The 20677-nt window shown below is 40.4% G+C and overlaps 2 protein-coding genes across 2 annotated transcripts in view; one reads left to right on the top strand and one right to left on the bottom strand.

Annotated features, from left to right (window-relative positions):
* Apex2 (apurinic/apyrimidinic endodeoxyribonuclease 2) overlaps positions 1-10247 on the top strand; it is a 27483-nt gene extending 17236 nt beyond the window's left edge. Inside the window, exon 7 of the mRNA XM_048336860.1 lies at positions 10112-10247. The gene's annotated coding sequence lies outside the window, so the exon portion shown is untranslated. The remainder of the gene's footprint in view (positions 1-10111) is intronic.
* Alas2 (5'-aminolevulinate synthase 2) overlaps positions 1-20264 on the bottom strand; it is a 23030-nt gene extending 2766 nt beyond the window's left edge. The window contains exons 1-10 of the mRNA XM_048336858.1: positions 20158-20264; positions 14925-15120; positions 13587-13709; positions 12500-12610; positions 10152-10374; positions 9415-9599; positions 6132-6311; positions 3505-3669; positions 2713-2981; positions 1270-1432 (exon numbers count right to left, since the gene is read on the bottom strand). Coding sequence (XP_048192815.1) covers positions 1270-1432; positions 2713-2981; positions 3505-3669; positions 6132-6311; positions 9415-9599; positions 10152-10374; positions 12500-12610; positions 13587-13709; positions 14925-15105 — 1600 coding nt within the window. The 5' untranslated portion in view covers positions 15106-15120; positions 20158-20264. The remainder of the gene's footprint in view (positions 1-1269; positions 1433-2712; positions 2982-3504; positions 3670-6131; positions 6312-9414; positions 9600-10151; positions 10375-12499; positions 12611-13586; positions 13710-14924; positions 15121-20157) is intronic.
* Positions 20265-20677: the final 413 nt, after the last annotated feature.

A 20677-nucleotide genomic window follows, 5' to 3' on the forward strand; every position in this document is an offset into this window, starting at 1 on the left:
AGGGGAATGATGACAATACATTGACATTGAGGATTCAATTTGTTAATTCTGCAAAATGTTTAGATACATAATAATTGCTAGCATCATTTAGTGCTTTTGAGTGAATGAATACATGAATGAATGAATTTATCATACCTATTTTGTCATCCTTAAACTCCTGTACTTTCTTTACTCCAAGAAAAATGACTTCCACATGCCTTTGCTTTCCAGTCTAACTCACTGCTTCTGGAATTCCTTTGTTTTGAAAATCCTTGTACTATATGTCTACATGCACTTCACCCACAAAGTCCATCCAGTCTCACATTTCCTACTCTTTGTAGCTATGAATGAACTCTCCCAACAGCTCTCAGAATACCAGAATGTATCACAGTAGATCACACACATACCTAGATTCAACAGGAATGTAATAAACTTTACATGTATTGATGAAATTGTACTTTTGAGGGGAAAATCAAACTACTCAGCTCTACACACCTCTTACTATAGTCCCTGTCTTGCATTGCCTTTCATAGATTCAAAAATTAACTCTTTCCCACTCCATTCCTACTGCCCTGTATTCTTTTTTAAAAAAATTATTTATTTCTTTATTGTGCTAGTACTGGGACTTGAACCAAAGGCCTGGGAACTGTCCCTTAGTTCTTTGGCTCAGTGTTGGTGCTCTGCCACTTGAACCACTGCTCCACTTCTGGGTTTTTGTTGGTTAATTGGAGATAAGAGTCTTATAGACCTACCTGCCTGAGTTGGCTTTAAACCCCGAGCCTTAAATCTCAACCTCCTGAGTAACTAGGATTACTCTTGGGAGCTACCAGTGCCTTGCTCCTACTAATCCATATTCTAGTAATACCTGTCTGTTGTTCTTGATATATCTTTAACTGTTTCTCACTCTCTTCCTTGTTCTTCATTTTTTCCCTCTGCTTGGAGGGTTTCTATTACACCTTTCTTCTCTTGGTCCAATAGTACTCACCTTGCAAGATTCAGCTTAGTTGTCACCTTTACTTGTAGGCCTTAGCCCTTCCTCTCGGATCCCATAATGGCCCAGTACACTGCCTGTTAAGCTTTTATCACTCCTTGATGTCATTGTGTCTGTGATGGTCTCTGCAACTAAACTAGAGCCCTTGTGAGTCTGTGGGTTGTTTCTCATTCATTAATGACCCTGGTATTAGAGCCTGGCACCCAACAGAGAATGAAATAATTTCTAGATTTCTTTAGATTTTGGGTCAGAGGGGTAAGGAAATGCTATAATCTTTATCCACCAAATTGAGTACTTACCCACAAAAATTTCCATCATCTGAGGGCTGTGATGGGGAGAGGGTGCCAGGCGCAGCAGCTCCTCACCTCGGGGGACAGTTGGGTAGTTGATGGCCTGCACATAGATACTGTGCTTGGAGAGTAGGAGATCACAAATCTTGCTGTTGAGTGCTGCATCACCCACCTGGGCTCAAAAGAAAGGTCATTGAATACGTGCCAGCCTGGGCTTGCCACTAGCTCCATTAAGCAGGTGGGGGGAATCCAATCAAGGACATCAGTGAATTGGGGCGTGGATTTTTTTCATAAGGGGCATTGTCAATGACTGCCATAGAATTTCTATCAAGGAAGAGTCCAGAACCAGCAACTGCATTTGAAGGAGAGGTGGAGTTACTACTAGGAACTTTGACTTGAAACTGTTTTTGAAGGCAATCAAATAGATTAATTTGGGGTGGTGCTGGGTGAAACAAAAATCCTATCAAGCCACCTCAAAGATGGCAGTCAGCTAATGAGAATGTCAGGTATTTAAAAATGTTTTTTAAGGAACATTGAGTTAGCCTAGTGAGCAATTGTGACAGTTGACCCTCTATATCTGTGGGCTTTGTACCCAGGGATTCAATGGATCTCAGACTAAAAAAATAAAAGGAAAAAGAAACACAAGAAAACAACAACAAAAAATCTGTATTTAGTAGGGCACAGTATCACACACCTGTAATTCTAGATACTCAGGAGGCAGAGATCAGAACAATGGTACCAAGCCAGCTCAAGCAAAAAGTTCATAAGATTCCTCCATTTCAACCAATAAAAAACTGGAGTATAGTTTCACATGCCTGTCACCCCAGCTGTGTGGGAAGCACAAATAGGTTTGTTGTCTAGGCCAACCTATGTGTAAATATGATACCCTACTCAAAAATTAAGGAAATCAAAAAGTTCACAAGGGTGTGGCTGAAGTGTTAAGAGCACCTACCTAGAGCAATTGCAAAGCCTTGAGTTCAAACCTTAGTACCACCAAAAGAACCAAAAACAAAACAACAGCAAAAACCCTGCATGCTTAATAAACCTATAGGCTTTTTCCCCTAAATGATACAGTATTGTCAACTATTTACACAGAGTTTACACTAAGTTAGGATAAGTCATCTAGAGATGATTTAATGTATATAGGATTGCATAGGTTATATGCAAATACACGATTTTATAAAGGGATTTGAACATTTGTGGATTTTGGTATTGGCATTTGTGTGTGGGAGGGGGGCTGTTCTAAAACTTATCCTTCTGCCAATATTAGGATGACTTTTTTCATCCACAAATTATCACAAGCATGCTTCCCACGTTCTGACTTACTGACTTACTCATACCAATAGATGTCATTCAAGAAGGAGTAGTAGTTCATTTTTGCTCAGAGTGCATGTGGAAAGGCTCCTGCAAGAGAAAGGTGGGGACAGCATTGAAGCAGCATGGCATTCTCACCCGGATAGGGATAATGTGGCTGGGGCAGGGGATGACAGGAAGGCCCTTATCCATTAGTAGCTGGCGCATGTGCTTGACATTCCGCTGGTGGGCTCTCCTCAGGGCTTGGCCCTCTTCTCCCTTGAGCAGACGTACAGATTCAAGAGCCCCAGAGAGTACCATGGGGGGCAGTGAGGTGGTGAAGATGAAGCCAGCAGCGTAGGAGCGTACCATGTCCACCAAGTCACGAGTGCTGGCAATATAGCCGCCCACACAGCCAAAGGCTTTGCCTAGAAACAGAGATGAAAGATATGCACAGACTTTATAATCAGCCCCGAGAAACAAGACCATTCTCCATTTCACATAAGGTGATATATTAGAAGCTGGACTCCAGACTCCCTTTCTAGGCTTCTTCTCATCTCTCTTGTCCATGACAAGCAAAGAGTTGATAATTCTGTGGCTCTTAAGATAAAGCTGTCAAGTCTTTCCATATGTAATGACTAGATAGGAAGGAGCAGGGTGGGGACCTTTAGCTACTCAAACCTGGAGTGGAGCTAAGATGAAGTCTGGAGTTGGAGCTGGGGGAGGAAAATAGAGCTCTCTATTCAAGTTGGCTATTTAGCCCAGCCCTCCTAGACATTCTCAGGAAGGGCTGCAGTGGGAAGAGAGTGAATAGAGGGGATCTGGTAGGACAGTCTGCTCGACATATTTGGTCTGTAAATTCTACCCCAACAGCTCCTGCAGCTTTCGGGAAGGAGGAAGTAAAGGATCCTGCAAGAGCCTCTGGATTGCATATAAGGGCAATTCACTCACCAAGAGTCCCAGAGACGATGTCAATCTTGTGCATAATTCCATCACGTTCCCCAACCCCAGCACCCCGGGACCCATACAGTCCTACAGCATGGACCTCATCCACGAAGGTCAGGGCCCCATACTGGTGGGCCACATCACACAACTCCTCAAGGGGACAGATGGCACCTGAGCAAAAGATAAAGCAGAGGACAAGAAATCATACCCTTTCATGGTCCCATCATCAGTATGGAATTTCCCAGGGTTGGAAAAAAAGTGTTGTAGAAAAAGAAAGCTGTGCAGTCTCATTTGGGATATTACACACTTCTTTACATGCATCAACCATTTGTACTCCTTACAAACTTTGTCTGTGTGTGTGTGTTTGTGTGTGTGTGTGTATGTGCGTGTGTGTGTGCATGTGCATGCTCATGAGTATGTGCATGCTTTTGTTGTGTTTGCTTTCCTGGCCTGGGATTAAGTGCTGGTTCTCTAGTTTTACTTCATTATAATGTCTATCCTCTTGTTTCTGCCATTTTCATACTCCTTTCACTGGCTTTTTTTCCCCTTGAAAGTCTGCATTTCTATCTAGGGTTGATGCTAGTCTATATGATGTCTTTGTTTACATAAGTTACTTCTCATCTTTTGATTTAGGTTAACTACTGTTCTGATTTCAGATCCCATTCACCTCTTGGCCAGGTACTTCTGACAGCTGTTAATGCTTTTATTCTTCACTGGCCCTCCCTCAGTCTTTCTGGATTTCTATTATTATCTTCATTTTTGTCTTCATTTCCATCTTTGTTTCTATGTCCTTATTTCTATTTCTGCCTCTTCTCTCTCCTCCTTTCCTTTTCCTCTCTTTCCCTTACTTTCCCCTATCTGTTTCTGTGTACCATTCTGCCTGTCTTTCTTCGGACTTTCTCTGTATGCTTGTGTCTCTGTGCTTCTGTTACTTTGTATTTTCTAAGTCCCTATGGTACTGTTTTTCTTATACTTGCCAATGCAGTTTCTCAAGGAACCCTTAGTCAAAATCATAATCTGTGAAGTGACAGTGAATTAGAAGTAATCTGTATATTTCCTTCCATTTTCAATACAGATTTACCATTTCACATATTATTCTATATGTTTTGTAGGTTGATAAATTGTTTACAGATCTTCAAATGGCTGTAAATCTCATGAAATAGGCTTCGTGGCCACTCTTCATATTGTAAGAACCCACAGAGTTTTCCATTATTTTGCTCTTTGGAATATAGGAGAAACAGATGCTTCAGACCAGGAATAAAGAATGTAGGAAGTTGGTAAGACAACATGACAGGGAAGAAATTAATGTGATGGTTAAAGTATCATTTTAGAGAAAAATTCATTCCTGTAATTGACAGTTTGGCAATTTCTACCATAAGTTAAATGGAGCCGTTCATTTGTAAATGTCAGTAGTATGATCCCAACATAATTTTCCTGGAGAAATAGTGAATTTTAATAGTCTTAGTGTTAAAAATATACAAATATGATAGTTTTACTTTATTACTGGTTGTAGAAATGTGGGTGTGGTCATGGCAATAATTTATTACATATATTAATTCATTTAATTCTCACAGCCATTCTATTATTACCTCCATCTTGTAACTAGGTTAACTGTGATAGAGAACAATTTGAAACTTGCCACAGCTAATAAATTGTTCTGCTGGCATTTGAATATGGACAGTTTGGGATCCAAGCCTATGTATACAATTATTACATGATGCTTATGACATGCTAGCTAAATCAGGGAATACTGTCAATCTTCTCTTGTTTAAGTTGTAAAAGGGGCAAAATGAGACCTTGTCCCTTAAATATATCCATTAGAAAGTACCTAAATAAGATGACTTTCGTCCAACAGGGCCAGCAATAGAAGGCTTTGAGCCTTGTTGCATCTAGTAAAAGAAAATAAGTAGGGAGGCACAGTGACATATTTCTATTAGCACAAAATAAATGGAATGGCTTCCATCCTCTCCAATTTTTACCATCAGATATTTCACCTCGGGGAAAATTGAAGCCCAGAGAGGTAAAGAGTTGTTCAGGTTCTCAAAGATGAATGTCAGATGTGGGGTTTGAATGCAGCTCTGTGTGATTTCAAAAGCTATTTTGATTCCAGTGCTTCATATTTGACCTTAGGAGAAATCCTAGGTAATAATTTATGAATGCTTCCATTGCAGAAGTCAGAAACAGATGATTGATTTGCACATCATTTCTAATGGAACAAGTATTGTTCAAGGACATTGGAGTTATACATCCTTGGTGAAAATATGTTTGACACCAATTTCCTGAGCCACCTAAAACAAAATTTAATATCATCTGTGAACTTCACTTTCTTTACTTGTAAGATGAATGTAATTGCTACCTCTGTGTTTTGACATTTGTTAGCTGTAAGACGCTGAGTAAGTTACTCCAATTGAAACCACTGTCCCAGTTTCTCATAGATAAAGAAATAAAGGTGATAATAGCACCTGCTTCATAGAACTGTCATGAAGAGTAAATGAATTAGTAGATATAACATAGAAATACTTTTGCATGGCATGCAATTAGCACTTTGTAAATGTTAGTTATCATCATCATCATTATCAAATTTCTATGAGATTCATATTAGTAAACATGTATTTATTCACACATATACATACCATCCATGGAATGAACAGTCTCAAATGCCACAATTTTGGGTGTCTTGGGATTGGATTTCTCTAAAAGTTTCTTCAGGTGATCAGGGTCATTGTGTCTGAAGACAAACTTGGCTGCTCCACTGTTGCGAATGCCTTGGATCATGGAAGCATGATTGCCTGCATCTGAGTAAATCTCACACCCTGAAGAACCAAATGTAATTCTTAAGCTTCTTTCTCAGTATGCCCACTTCAGACTTTAGGTGTGACCTATCAGGGAAAGGAAGTTCCCCCTCCCCTCTTTTCTTCACTTTGAAGATCCTGTCCTGCTTACCCCTCCTCTAGAAATCTTGGTGACACTCATTCCTCCCTTGCCCTGGAATTCTGACCCTTACTTTCATTTGATTTTTTTGTATGCTGTCCTGGGGCTTGAACTCAGGGCCTGGAGCTGTCCCGGAGCTGCTTTTGCTCAAGGCTAGCAATTTGAACCACAGCTCTACTTATGGCTTCTTTTTGTGGGACAGTAGAGGGGGAGTAGTTTATTAGAGATAAGACTCTCACAGACTTTCCGGTCCAGATCAGTTTCAAACCATGATCCTTATATTTCAGCCTCCTGAGTATAGGTATGAGCCTGGCACCTTCCTATCTTTTCTAATTCCTCCCTGGCTTATCACTGTCTTGGAGTAGAGATAAAATTAATTTCACAAGACTCTTTAGAGTTTCTTGAGGATAGGGCCTAGGTTCATTCTCTTCAACAAATAAAATTAAGGCTTACAATGGAATTAATCTCAGGGAATATCTGTAGATCAGGATGATGCCAGATTTTTCATGGTCTAATATCTTACCTTTTCCAGCTTTCATAGTTACAGGAGTGAATACTTACCAGGCTTTTACTGTTGGAAACATATTCATGACAGGTCAGAACAAGGACAGATAATGTCCATGACATCCATTGCTTTTACTATACAAGGAAGAAAACAAAGCTCCAGAAAAAGGAAAGGCCTTTCTTTAGACTATGAGGAGTACAGGGAATTTTACTGGGAGGGCAAGCGATGTGGGAAATAGGTAGATTGTTGATTCTTGGATTTTGGAAATTATACTGACATTAAAGAAATGTGACCTTTTATAAGAGTACAAGATAACTTCTACTTAAGAAAATAGTCATGATTTCTTGGAGGGTATCCCTTGGAGTTTCTTCAAAGCAGGAATGAAATCATTTTATCATTATATCCCTTGTTCCCATCATAAGGTTAAGTACACAATATACCCTAAGGAAATATATCTTGAATGAATGGATGAATGAAAATGATGATTTAGGGCTGGGTACTTACTGTCAGCTCATGCTGATAATACTATCTACTCCAAAGGCTGAGATCTGAGGATTGTGGTTTGAAGCCAGCCCAGGCAGAAAAGTGCATTAACTCTTATCTCTAGTTAACCAGTCGAAAGCTAGAAGTGGAGATGTGGCTCAAGTGGTAGAGTGCTAGACTTGAGGAAAAAGTATTGAAACCCTGTGATCAAGTCCTAGTACCGGGACACACCAAAAATACTGATCTGAGTCAGGCACTGGTGGCTCACACCTGTAATCCTGGCTACAGGGAGGCCGAGATATGAGGATCTTGGTTTGAAGCTGGCCAGGGCAGAGAAGTCTGTGAATCTCTTATTTCCAGTTAACTATCAAAAACTGTAAATAGATGTGCGGCTCAAGTGATAGAGCACCAACCTTCACCAAAAACAAAAAATAATCAAGCAAGAGAACAAGATGCTAAGTTGAAGCCCAGTATGGGCACAAAAAAATATCGCTCTGAATCCTGGGCAGAATAAATTGTAGAGTGCAAAGAAAGTTATGTAGTTTCTAGGCTAGTGTGGTGGTAAAATAGATTAATTGAATTCTAATGGCTAAAGAGGAGGAGACTGACAAAAAATTTCAGAATTGTTGACCTGATTTGAGTCATAGATGACCTTAGAAAAAGACCCCAAGAAATCGTTGTGATATTTACAGTGTGCTGAAGAATCCACAGGAGATAGGTAATAGACTGCAAGCTTGGTGACAAGCCAGTTTGCTTGTTATAAGGGAAAGAGGGCAGTAGCTACAGAATGATGAGTTGAGGCAATAAGATGTAAGAGGATTGAACATGTTTAAAAAGAGTGAGGGGTTGAAGATATAGAAGACTATGAGGAAATTGAATGAAGTTCCTGAGTAGATAGTGGGGAGTAGGGGCACAGAACCAGTGGAAGGATTAGTTAACAAGGAAAGCAGCATCTCCTCCACTGTGACAGGAAACAAATAGTGAGGAGAAAACAGGTGAGTCTGCATGTGTTTGTAGGTATTTTGTGGTTAGGAGTTGAGGATGCTTGCAGTCTGTTGTTTTCTACTGTCAGTGCAATAAGAGGCAAGGGCCTCTGCTAGAAGGAGCATGGGAGTTTGGGGATAATGGGAAGATTGAAACTTTCCCTAGAAACTTGGACAGTTGCATAGGAATTTTTTTTATTCAGTTGTGGGCCGTGAACTCTGGGCCTGGGCTCTGTCCCTGAGCTCTTCAGCTCAAGGCTAGTGCTCTACCGCTTGAGCCACAGCACCACTAACAACTGCCTAGGGAAACGGGATTGCCAGACAACATAGAGGATGGAGTGGAAGGTGGGGAATGATTTGTTAATGGCTTCCTTCTCAGCAATTGTAAGAGTGAAGGATTGACATGGCAGAATGTGAGAGTGGTATTCATCTGAGGCTGAGCTGTGTTGGAAAAAGGTGATGCCATTACTGATTGAGAATAGGAAAGTGGAAATATGTGATCCAGTGTGTAGGTAGGTGAATTGCCTCTAGGCAGAAGGAGAGCTGTATCTTTCATTGTAACAAAAGAATGAGGAAAGGCAGATGAACAGAGAAGTTGGTAGGTCTAGTGTTCATAAATAAAGAAATCATGTCTGGTGGCTTCTGTATTATTTGGGAAGGAGATGTAGGTTATTTGGTTAGGTTTTAGAGGGGAAACAAAAGAAGATTTGAGAAAGCTGTGGAGAAATAAAACTATTTATAAGTACTAATAGCCCAGTTGAGCTGGTAGTGATGAATTCATGGTGTTATTATGCTGTGAGGTTGGGCGATGTTCTCTGATACTCTACTCAATCCAAGTATAGAAAGAATGAGAGCAGAAGGTTATAATCTTCTTTTTTGGACAATATGCAAGGTAGGTAAAGAGGAATAACAGTGAGAGCAAGTGAACTTGGAACAGAGGGAAATGGCTGTAGTGAGACTAGATACTGTGTTATAGAATAGCAGCCCTGAACAAGTCTCATGCTGCTGACTTACCTGGCAGGATCTTGGCCAGTGTGAAGAGAGTAGAGTCATTGGCCACAAAGCAGGAAGAAAAAAGCAGGGCTGAATCCTTCTGATGCAGTTCAGCCAGCTCCTGCTCAAGCTCCACATGAAATTTACTGGTGCCTGAGATGTTGCGGGTACCACCAGCTCCAGCTCCATGTTGTTGCAGGGTCTCCCTGGTCCAGAGAAAACAGAAGAGAGACAAGGAGTAGAAAAACAAAAACACTGTCAGATATGAAGCCTTTTCTGTATGGGGGGGGGGGGGGGGTTCAGTGTTGATTTAGGGAATCCTATATGAATTGTGTCCTATGTGATTCAGTATAGGAAGGACAGGAGACATGGGACCTTTTAGAGATGGAGGCATCTAGGGATGTTGTGGAGGTTGGAGAGAACCTAAATGGAACTTGAGCAGTAGGAAAATTTAAAGGGAGGGTTACATGCTATCTTTGGCAGTGCTCATTCTACAGTTAGATATGAGCTCATGAACAAAGGACCTTGATTGGTTTCTCATCTTCCACAATACCAGACACTCAGGAGTTTAGAAATTTGTGGTCATGTCGACTGATTGAGCTCATATCTGAGGTGTAGATAGTCTGAAAGACTTTAGCCCAACACATTGTAGTACAACTCAGGTTTCCACTGCCAACTCTGTCTTTCCCTTACATGTGTGCCTCCTGATCTTCTATAGATGTGCCCCCACAGCTCATGATCTAGACTCTGCTACTCACTGTGTTGCTTGCAAGACCCGAGGGTGCCTGCTCATGCCCAGGTAATCATTACTACACCAGACAGACACATCCTTTGAGGCCACAGATGCATCAGTGAAGTGTTGCGCAAAGGGGTATGCATCAGCCCAGCGGTTCACAGTCTTGAACACACGATAGGTATGATCCAGTTTCTTTTCCATGATCTTATCTCTGAAGAACTGGTCATAACCAAAGACATGGTCTCCTGTTGGAGTAGAAATGAGAATGAAAGTAATATATTTAATATCTTTCTTCCTGGCTGATTTTTTTGGGTGCCACTCCTGGGGCTTGAACTCAGGGTGCTGTCTCTGAGCTTTTTTTGCTCAAGGCTAGTGATCTACTACTTAAGCAACAGCTCCACTTTTGGAGGTTAAATGGAGATGGGAGTCTCGTGGTCTTTCCTAACCTGGCTGGCTTTGAACTGTGATCCTCAAATCTCAGCCTCCTGAGTAGCTAGGATTTACAGGCATGAGGTACTGACACCCAACTCTATATATTATCCATGTTGGCTTTGAGTTTTTCAAGTATTTGTACTGCCCCTAGTTTTCTGGATTGCATTAACTCTCCACTATTTCATTCAACTGTACTTTTGTTTATTCACTCATTCAGTAATAAATTTACACATTTCACTCAGGCTTCCTTGGCATTACCTCATCCCTCTTCCAAGGGTTAGTACAGTAGCCTTCTAACTGGAATTATTACTTCCAGTATCAGTGGAAGGAGTACTAATAGATGTAGTTTGTAGTCAGTCATATTTCTGTCACTTACAAGTTATATGGCCTTGAGAAAGGCATGAGTCCTCTTTCTCTGTTTTAATGTCCTCATCTGTAGACTGGACTAATCATATTTCTTTGCAAAACTGTGAGCATCTGGTAACAAACTATATAATGCACCCAAACTAACACTTGGCTCGTGTAATAATAGTACTCTACTCTAGTAATAGTAGTCAATAAAAACAGATAATATTGAATTACAATATCATGACTAGTTTTTACTGAATGTCTTATAGATATGAGGCCCACTTTCAGGAACTTAAAAATATTACTTATTTCTCACAGAAGCCATATGTAGAAAATTTTATTAGTAACTCTATTTCATAGATGAAGGATCTGATGCATGAGACATGAAGAGGTTAGTTAACTTTTCAAGGTTACATAGAAAGTAAGTATCCGGAAGTAAGTGACATACTAAGTTTTTATAAAAAGGACTGGGAAATGGTGGCTCACACCTGCAATCCTAGGTATTCAAGAGGCCGAGATTTGAGGATCTCAGTTCAAAGCCAGCCTGAGAAGGAAAGTTCATGAAACTTATCTCCAATTAGCCACCAAAAAGTTGGAGGTGAAGCTGTGGTAGAGTGCTAGTCTTGAGCAGAAAAAAGCTCAGGGCCAACACCCAGGCTTTGAGCTAATAAGCTCCAGGACCTATACAGAAAAAGTGATGCTATGTAGTTTTTTTGAGTATATTTACATGTAGATAAAACTAACATGCAATCTAAGTGGGAAGAATGTAAACAAAGAAAATTAGAAACAACCTGAATTATAGGTGCTTATTGGCAGAATGCTCTTATGTCTACCACACAGTACATACTTCAGCTTTTCATAACTAGTAGCAGCTCTGTGGTTATGGGTGTGAAATGATGCCCATGTCATCTTGTTAAGTTGTTAAGTCAACAAAGCAATACAACAAACTATGGATAGAAAATCGTGTTTCTCAAAACAACATGCATATATGGTGATGAGAGTAGAGAGGGATTCTCTCCCCTTCTCTCCTTCCCTCCCTCTCCACCCTGTGTTTAGCTGTATAGGAAAGTATCTGGGAGAAAATATAACAAAAAGTTAATGGTGAATGGTAGAATTATGGGTGATTTAATTTTCCCTCTATATTTTTCTGTGTTGGTTGGAAAGTAATTCCTTAATTTCCTTAAATTCAAAATTAGAAAAATGGAGCAAATTGCATTGTAGTAAATAAATATGAACACACAAGAGAAGTCCAAAGGCTCTGTGAATAGTAAAGGTTTTTGAGGGAAGCATAGAGAAGAAATAATGGAAGAAACACTAATATTTTAATGTCTTTATAATAAGTTAAACTTCCATAACCATAATTTTGTTTTCTTCTCAGGATCACCTCTTGAGGTAGATTTTAAAATCCCACCTAAGACAAGATACTTACATGCCAAAGTTCACACATATGACAAGTACCAATACTAAAATGTGTCTTAGATTCTATTGTTTTCAAAGCTCCTCTATCCCTTTTCTTCCACTGAGTCAGATGCCCTTGCAGGACTCCTTCCCTGTTCTGTCCCAGGTTTATTTCGACCCTGGCAAACTTACCAGCCATATTGTCCTGAATCAGTTGAGTAAGTTTTCCTGTAATCTGCTCTGGATCCTGGGAAGGAGTGAGTGTCTTCCTCAGGCTGGTTGAGGCCAGGGAGCTCAGCATTTCTGAGAAGTATGGAATTCATTGGCAACAGTCAACATGTGTAGTTCACTTTAGGCTCAATGCAAAAAATAGAAAATTGAGTTTATATTCTTTGCTTTCTATAGAGAAAGCACATGCAAAGTGAGCCCTTCTTGCACCAAGTGACAAGTCTTTTAATGTCAAGGAACCTTCTGTGTGATAAGTCACATTTCTCACTAGGATCTTCCCTTAGGTTAGTGAGGTAAGAGGGTCAATACATCCTTCATTTGGGAGACAGATGCAAGAAAATACATTTGGTTTCTGCATTTCAGAGACAGATGCAGGAAAATGGACCTTACTCTTTTGTTCTGAACATGCTTGCATTTCTATTTTGAATTTATTGGCCTTAATGATATCCCAAAAAGGGCTTAGAAGTGAGGCCATCTCTCAGGTGTTAGGATCATGGGTGGTTGCACCACTTGAGTTGGAACCCTTGGGTTCCACACCCTTCTAAAAGATGTATCTCATTGAGAACTTGGTGATTTTAATAAAATTACTAATTTATTTTAATGAAACTACTCATTCAAAATACCTTTCAGTAAACAAGGCTCATTAAAGAAGTATGTGGAAAAAAGAAAGGGCATGTCTACTTCCTACCTTTTCTCTTTCATTATATGAAAGATTTATAATCCACATTCTCATGAGGTGGTCCTGCTTAAATGTAGGATCCTCGCCTTCTGGATTCTATTTAGCTATCTAGGGGAGGGAAGGCAGAACTCTAGAAGCTCATTATAGACTTCAGGCTAAAAGTTATGGGTATCTGGACATGCATGTGTACTGGGGAGTGCATGCTTCAGTGTGCAGTGAAGTTATTGCCTATCATGACTTCCCTGAAAAGGTCAGACATTTCATGAGGAGTTGTGTACTAGTGTCTTTTGTATTATTATTAACTCAAGACTATGATGAAGTAGATTTAGGCATTAATAGTAGAGATTGAATAAAGAAGAACTTAATTTCAACCTGTCTTAAAAGTTTTTACATCCTCCTGGACTTCGGGGGCTGCCTTCAGCACAATCTTGCTCTTCCCATCCTGGAGTTCTGACAGCATGAAGGGACAGTGGCCTTTAGGCCAAGATGGAGAGTCTATACAACAATAAGAGAGTGTTAGGGAGTTCATTTCTGGTTACAAGTTTAGTTCAACAATGATAATGAAACATAACTCATCCTAAGCCCTATCTCAGATTATGGTAGAATCATAGAGATACATGAATCTGGTCTCTGTGCTAGAGGAGCTCGTAAGCAGGTGGAGAAAATACACACTGAAGATACATGGTGAATAGTTGTAGGATGGCATGGAGGATGGGAGGGCATGGCTAACGGTTAACACTGGGTAGGCTAGAGTGTAAGCAGCTGTGCAAATGTGATGACACCCAAGCTCAGTATAAATGTAATGTATTAGAGAAGGTAATAATAAGGGAAAGTATAATAATTTATGTCAGGAGCAAAGGTACAGAATATTGAGACAGTGGGGTTGAGTCAGGTAATTTAGTGTTTCTGAATGGCTGGGGTATAGGGTATAAAGAGCATGGTGATGAGACTCTATACACCCTGGCATAAGACATATCATTGGTATATTTTTAAGCAGTTCATTCCGTCTTGACTTTTTTTTGCAAGTTCTGGGGCTTGAACTCAGGGCCTGATCACTGTCCCTGGCTTCTTTTTGCTCAAGGCTCGCACCCCACCTCTTGAGCCACAACGCCACTTTTGGCCTTTTCTGTTTATATGGTGCTGAGGAATTGAGCCCAGAGCTTCATGCATACTAAGCAACCACTCATCTAAGCTAAGCCCCTGCCCAGCCCCTGCCTTGCCGTTTTCATATGAACTTTCCTAATTATTAGACAATGGTGGCTAGCATGACTTGAAACCTTTTGGTTATGATTTACACATTCTCCTCTGCCACACAATGTTCTACCTCATAGTAGACTTAAAACAATGGAGCCAGCTAGCTATCCATGGACTGAAACCTATGAAATCACTAACCAAAATACTATTTTCATCTTCTGTGTACGTTTTCTCAAATATTTTGTCACTACAGCAAAAAAACCTGACAAACATACCATATGTGTATTTACAATATATAGCCTAAAAGATGGACTTAGATTAATATTTTACATTCTACATGTATCTTGCTTTTCCCATGTAGCAAGATATCTTGGATACTATTGGATTGTTGCACTTGTCTCATGAATATGAGATCGGATGGAAATTAATGTAAGAGTAAATGTGTGGTAAGCATTTTTAACAGACAGGTCTTTGAATTCTATTTCCACTTCTGCTCTGCTAATGACTTCTTCTTACCTCCTCCAGCTTTGGTTGTCTTAAGATGGATTTGAGAACATGTTGGTCCTTGGGTAGCCAGGATAGGACAGCGTCCACTACTAAATAGGAATGGATGAGCCTTTACCACTTTACCCAAGAGGTTTGTGGGACCTCGGGCAAGCACTGGGCAGCACTGTAGCAACACAGCTGCTGCCACCATCTTGATCCCGAAGTCCTGCAGAAAATATGGAAGAGATGAGATTCCATTATGACAGCTTGGATATAAGCCAAGGATCACTCCTATGTTTGATTCTTTGACTTCAGCTTCCCATACAAAGCTTAGTGCTTTCCTCGGGGACAGGGAAAGGACTTCTATTCTAATGTTATCAGAACAGTCAGAAATCCTGGATTCGGCTTAAGATTCTGCCACTCTGTGATTTTTGAGGATCATTGAAATGTATTTGTGTGTGGTAGAATAAGAGTTGATACCATCAGCTTTAATGAATACTCGAAGCTAGAAACCTTTCTAAGGATATTATCCTTAGCCAAGTGAAGACTGACATAGCTCCTCAGACTTGTCTCAGAGCATTTTCTGAGAAGGCTCTGCCAGAGAGAAGAAGCTCAAAACCAGTTACCACATTAAAGAGATCTGGGTAACAATAAGAAAGGAGGTCCTAGGACATTCACACTATATACCCCCAGGCTGATATTGTCCTATTTTTGGATTTTCTCTTGACCTTTGGATAAGCACAGATAAAGGAGGAGTTGAAAGAAAGACCTAAAGGGGCTGGAAGATGAGGAATAAAGATGTTGCCTGTGGGTCAGAAGAAGAGGAAGAGGCCAAGACAAGAAAAAAATGGACCACAGAGAAGATCAGGAAAAGAGAAACCAAATGACATATAGCACTCAGTGGATATTTATTGAATTCTGGAGCAAATGAATGAGTGAGCATGATCTCAAATAGAGGAAAGAGAAGGGAAGTATGGGAAAAGTAAAAATAAATTGAAAAATAGGAGAAAAATCAAAGAAGGAAAGCAGAGATAGAGAGATAGAGAGAGAGAAAAACAAAGGTATGGCCTTAGTGGTAGAATTACAGCAGAAATTATGGGTGAGAAAGAGGGAAAAGGGACAAGGTAGAAATGTGATCAGACATGAGGAAGGAGATTGAAAGACAGAATGAGAATAATGAGGAATTCAGAAGAATAGAGAAAGAGTAAGATAAGAGAGAGAGAAAATGAGAGTGGGAGAGAATGAAGGGATGAAAATACAGAGAGGATCACAAAAGGAATATGAAAGAAAGATCCAGTAATTTAGAGGAATATACAAAGACTCATAAAACTGAACAGGGAGAAAATAATCCAACAGGGGCAGAGAGTCCGTAAGACTCAGATATAAAGGAGAAATTCTAGGGAGGGTTGAGCAAGAAAGAGGTAGGAGAAAGGGGACATGGCGCAAATAAAGAAGGTAAGAACAGCTGAGTGCCAAAAAGAAGTGGGCAGCTAAAAAAAAAAAAGATTAATGATTGAAACGGAGATGCTAAAGGAGGAGGAGGAGGAAACACTGAGACATACCAAGGGAAAGACAGCTACAGTAAGCAAGAGGGAGAAAAAAAATTGAAAGAAATAGGACAAATTATGAAGCCAGAGTCAAAGGGTCAGACAAGATAAGGAGACATACAGAACTATGTGGGAAGACTAAGGCTCTAACACTGCCAAGAAAGCTACTGCATAGAAGTGAACAGCATTCTCAGTATATAAAGCCTTCTGCTGTGAGGACCTGACGAGAAGGTGGAGCTCATGAACCTGTTCTCAGACAGCAATCTCTCACCTACCTTCCTCCGTCCCTGATCTCAAAAAGAAAAAGAAAGCCTTCTTCTTACTACACAAGGAACCCATCCCTCTTATTCTATCTTAGAGTAACTCTCACAGGCTGTCACAGCAGCCTGGGTTACTTTGTAGGCTCAGGAGATATGGCGCCTTGAAATTAGGAAAGGCAGAAAGATTCCTGAAACAACTAAACAATCCACGTGAAGCCTTTAACATACCATGTGGAACATAGTAAGTTTTTAATAAGTATTAGATTTTCTTTAAATTCCAGCCCTACTACTTGCTTTGTTTGGTGTCTTTTGGACAAGTCACTCTCTTTCTCTTTGGGTCTTAGCTTTCATCAGCTGTCAAATGTGAGATAATTGTGCCTACCTCACATAGTTGTTCTTGAATTTGATCCAGTGCCTACTTCATATTTGTAGATAAGAGTTTCCCTTCCCCTGCCTGCCCAGGAAGGCTAAAGCACCCAGAGCTGAGCCTGTAGAGCACAGATAAAGCTCCAAGAGTTTATCACTGTTGGTGTCTGACCACTCCCCAAGCTGAGTCCAGGGCGTGGGAGAGAAGAGGAGCCTCTTCCTGGAATCACGTCTGAGCATCTGGCTAAGGCGGGCTCTGGCAATTGGAGCTGAGTTAAGATGGATGGCCAAGATCCCCCCAGAATCAACATAGCAATAATAGCAACATTGAACTATGTAGTGAAATGGGAAGCCCCCAAGATTGGAGGCAAAGTCCAGTCCTGCCTTAGAATGATGGTTGAATAAGGCCTACCTTCTATGTATAAAAATGAAGAAGTTCAGTACACTCATCCTCTCTAATGAGCTTTTTCTGGGGGGCAGGGGTGTACCGGTCCAAGGGCTTCAATTCAGGGCCTAGGTACTATCTTTGAACTTTTTTGCTTGAGTCACAGCTCCACTTATGCCTTTTGGGGGTTAGTTAATATGAGATAAACTCAGGTTGGCTTTGAACCATGGTCCGCAGATCTTAGCTTCCTGAATAGCTAGGATTACAGATGTAAACCATGAGCACCTGGCCTCTAATAAGCTTTTGACCATGATGTACTCAGGGTCCTGGGAATATATTCAAGCTCTGCTTCCAATTTTACCTTTATCTTTCCCTGGAATCTACTCCTCTTTCCCTCTGTCTGGATGTCATTATGATTCATAATTTTGTAGTCTAGGCCTATTAGGTTTCCATACCACATCCTACCATGAGACTATAGAGTATAAAATTTAATCAGGAAGGCAGTTTTTGTAATTTAGAGTATTAAGAGCACAGATTCTGGAGAAAATACTTGACTTTGAATCCCGGATTCACCGTCCACTAGCTTAGGGTCTTAAGAAAGTGCCTTGCCTGCTATATATCTTGTAACTAAAAAGTTAGATATTATAGAGCAGGTGTTTCACAGGGTGTGGTGAAGACTCAGAAAGATAATCTATATGAAAGATTAATAATACTTATCCCCAAATAAATACTGAAAAGTGCTAAAAAGTATTTTCTCTAATTTTCTATGTAGAGAAAATGAAAGTACTTCTGAGGAAAGTCACATCATGAATATGGCAAGCAAAGTCCGGAAAGCTAGTGACCTAATTCTTGTCTCAGTCCTGTAACAATTTACTCTGTGTATTTGGGATCTGTATTTACCCTCTCTGGGACTCAGTTTCTCCACAGACATTACACTAGGTAATTTCATAGATTCCACTTGATCCTGATATTTAGATACACACTCACTTACTTATTCAGTCTTCACGAAAGCCCTCTGGTAAGAAAACTGAGGCCCTGGGAGATTTATGTAACTTCTCTAGGTGAAAGAGTAAGTGAAAGAAGTCCGTGTCCAAAGAGCACTATATATTAATTACTATGGGACCATGATTCAAATATTATTACATATTTTTGTAGCTGAGGGCCTGACTCCAGATACTATACTGTGCTCACTAACACAAACTCCTTTCTAGAACATTTACCTCTTGTGACCAATGCCTTTGCCAAACAAGCCAATACCCAATTAAAGTAAAATTTTAGGTACTAGTAAAGATTTATTCAGAGCCAGGTTCTCTTGGCTCATGCCTGGAATCCTAGCTACTCAAGAGGCTGAGATCTGAGGATTGTAGTTCAAAGCCAGTCTGGGCAGAAAAGTCTGTGAGACTCTTATCCCAATAAACTGCTCAGCAAAAGCTGGAAGTGGAGCTGTGGCTCAAGTGGTAGAGCACAAGCCTTGAGCAAAAGAAGCTCAAGGACAGTCCCCAGGACCTACATACACAATAAAAAGATTTATTCAGTCCTCTGTTCCACCACTCAACTATTTGTACACTTTACTATGTGCAAATGCTTGTCAAGGTTCTACTTAAAACAATGCTTTTAATCAGAGATAATAGTGAAATTTCAGGCCAAGTGATAGATCAAAGGGTTTCCCTGTATCCTTACAATTCCTTTTCATGCCAGCACCCAATCAGCAGTCCTAAAGGTCAGAAAGGTCAACCACAACTTGATGCAAGCAGAGAAACCAGAAACCATTCATTACAGCATTCTTTGCTCCCTTCCCTTTATGTGTGCTCTGATTTGTAAGCATCGATTAGGGCTGGAAGGTAATCAGTTACTTCTCTTTAGGAGTTGGTGGCATCAGGCCCTACTGCCCTTCTTAGTACACTGATCCAACCATTGAAGATAGTATTTTACATACCTGGAATAAGAGAATCAGAACAGAAACTCATCTATCTCACCAATTCTCAACTTCCTGAAATCTTTCCTTAGTCAATTCTTCATTTTTATCCCCTTTATTTCCCTTTATATTTTCCTTCTAAAATCTAGTTCCCTGAACTATGACCTGTCAACCTATCCCCTCGTTCAAGTAGAGAGAAGGGAATTAATGGAAGGAGAAATGGAGGATTGCTGGAAGAAATATAAAGATATTCTTTTTTATAAAAGAAATAGTAAGCTGAGTGCCAGTGTCACACGCCTATAATCCTAGCTACTCAGGAGGCTGTGGCAATTCAAAGTCAGCCCAGGCAGGAAAGTCCCCGTGGGACTCTTATCTCCAATTAACCATCAGAAAACCAGAAGTGAAGCTGTGGCTCTAAATTGTAGAGTGCTAGCCTTGAGCAGAAGGACCTCATGAAAGAAACAGGACAGAGACAGAGACACAGAGTTGAGGATAAGGGACAGAAAAGGGGAAACATGTCAAGAGAACTAACTCAGTGGAAGGAAAAATAAGAGAAAGCAAGAGTGTTGCAGAGTAGGTGAAGTAATATCAGAAACTACCAACAGAGAGAAAATGGGAAAGGAAGCAAAAGCCCATTAACAGGGAAAGATGGGAAGAGACAGAAAAGAAGAAAATGACAGACTGTTTTTAAGAAACAGAATGTCAGATTTAGGCAGACAATAGGGTTTGAAACCCTGAGATGGACAGGCATACCCAGAGAGAATGTACCAGGCTGGAAACAAGCTCTTACCTGTTGCCCTGCACTGAGGACGAACGGAAGACGGGTGAGTACTATGAGTTAGGACTTGGTGTTTATCCCTGGCCCTGGCTCAGCTCCACCCACCCCGCCTTCTTCTGGCCTGGCTTTCATTGGTCTCAAAAGTATCTCAGGGCCCTGTTAGAGATAAAAAACAAAGTATTCCCCCCTCACTCTGGATTTTACCCTCCTCCAGCTCTCGCTGTTGCCTCTCTGTTTGCTTTCTCTTCTTCTAAGCTAGTGAGATGAGCGCCTTTGGATTTTGGAATCAGACTATCTATATTGAATCAGTTAAAGCATCTTGAGTAAAATTAACCTTTATGACCTTCTATTTCTTCAGCCACAAAAGTAAGGCAATCAAACCAAGAATAAATGTAACACAAGTTGAAAAGGCTCTGAAATCAGTCCTAGAATTCAGTTTTGTGTTTATGAGCTGGAACAGCTTCCGCAGAGTATATCCCAAAATGATGTAACAATTCAATTGCATCATATACAGAAAACAACACAGTGCCTA

This window comes from Perognathus longimembris, chromosome 28, assembly GCF_023159225.1.
Source record: "Perognathus longimembris pacificus isolate PPM17 chromosome 28, ASM2315922v1, whole genome shotgun sequence".
Taxonomy (NCBI): Eukaryota; Metazoa; Chordata; class Mammalia; order Rodentia; family Heteromyidae; genus Perognathus; species Perognathus longimembris.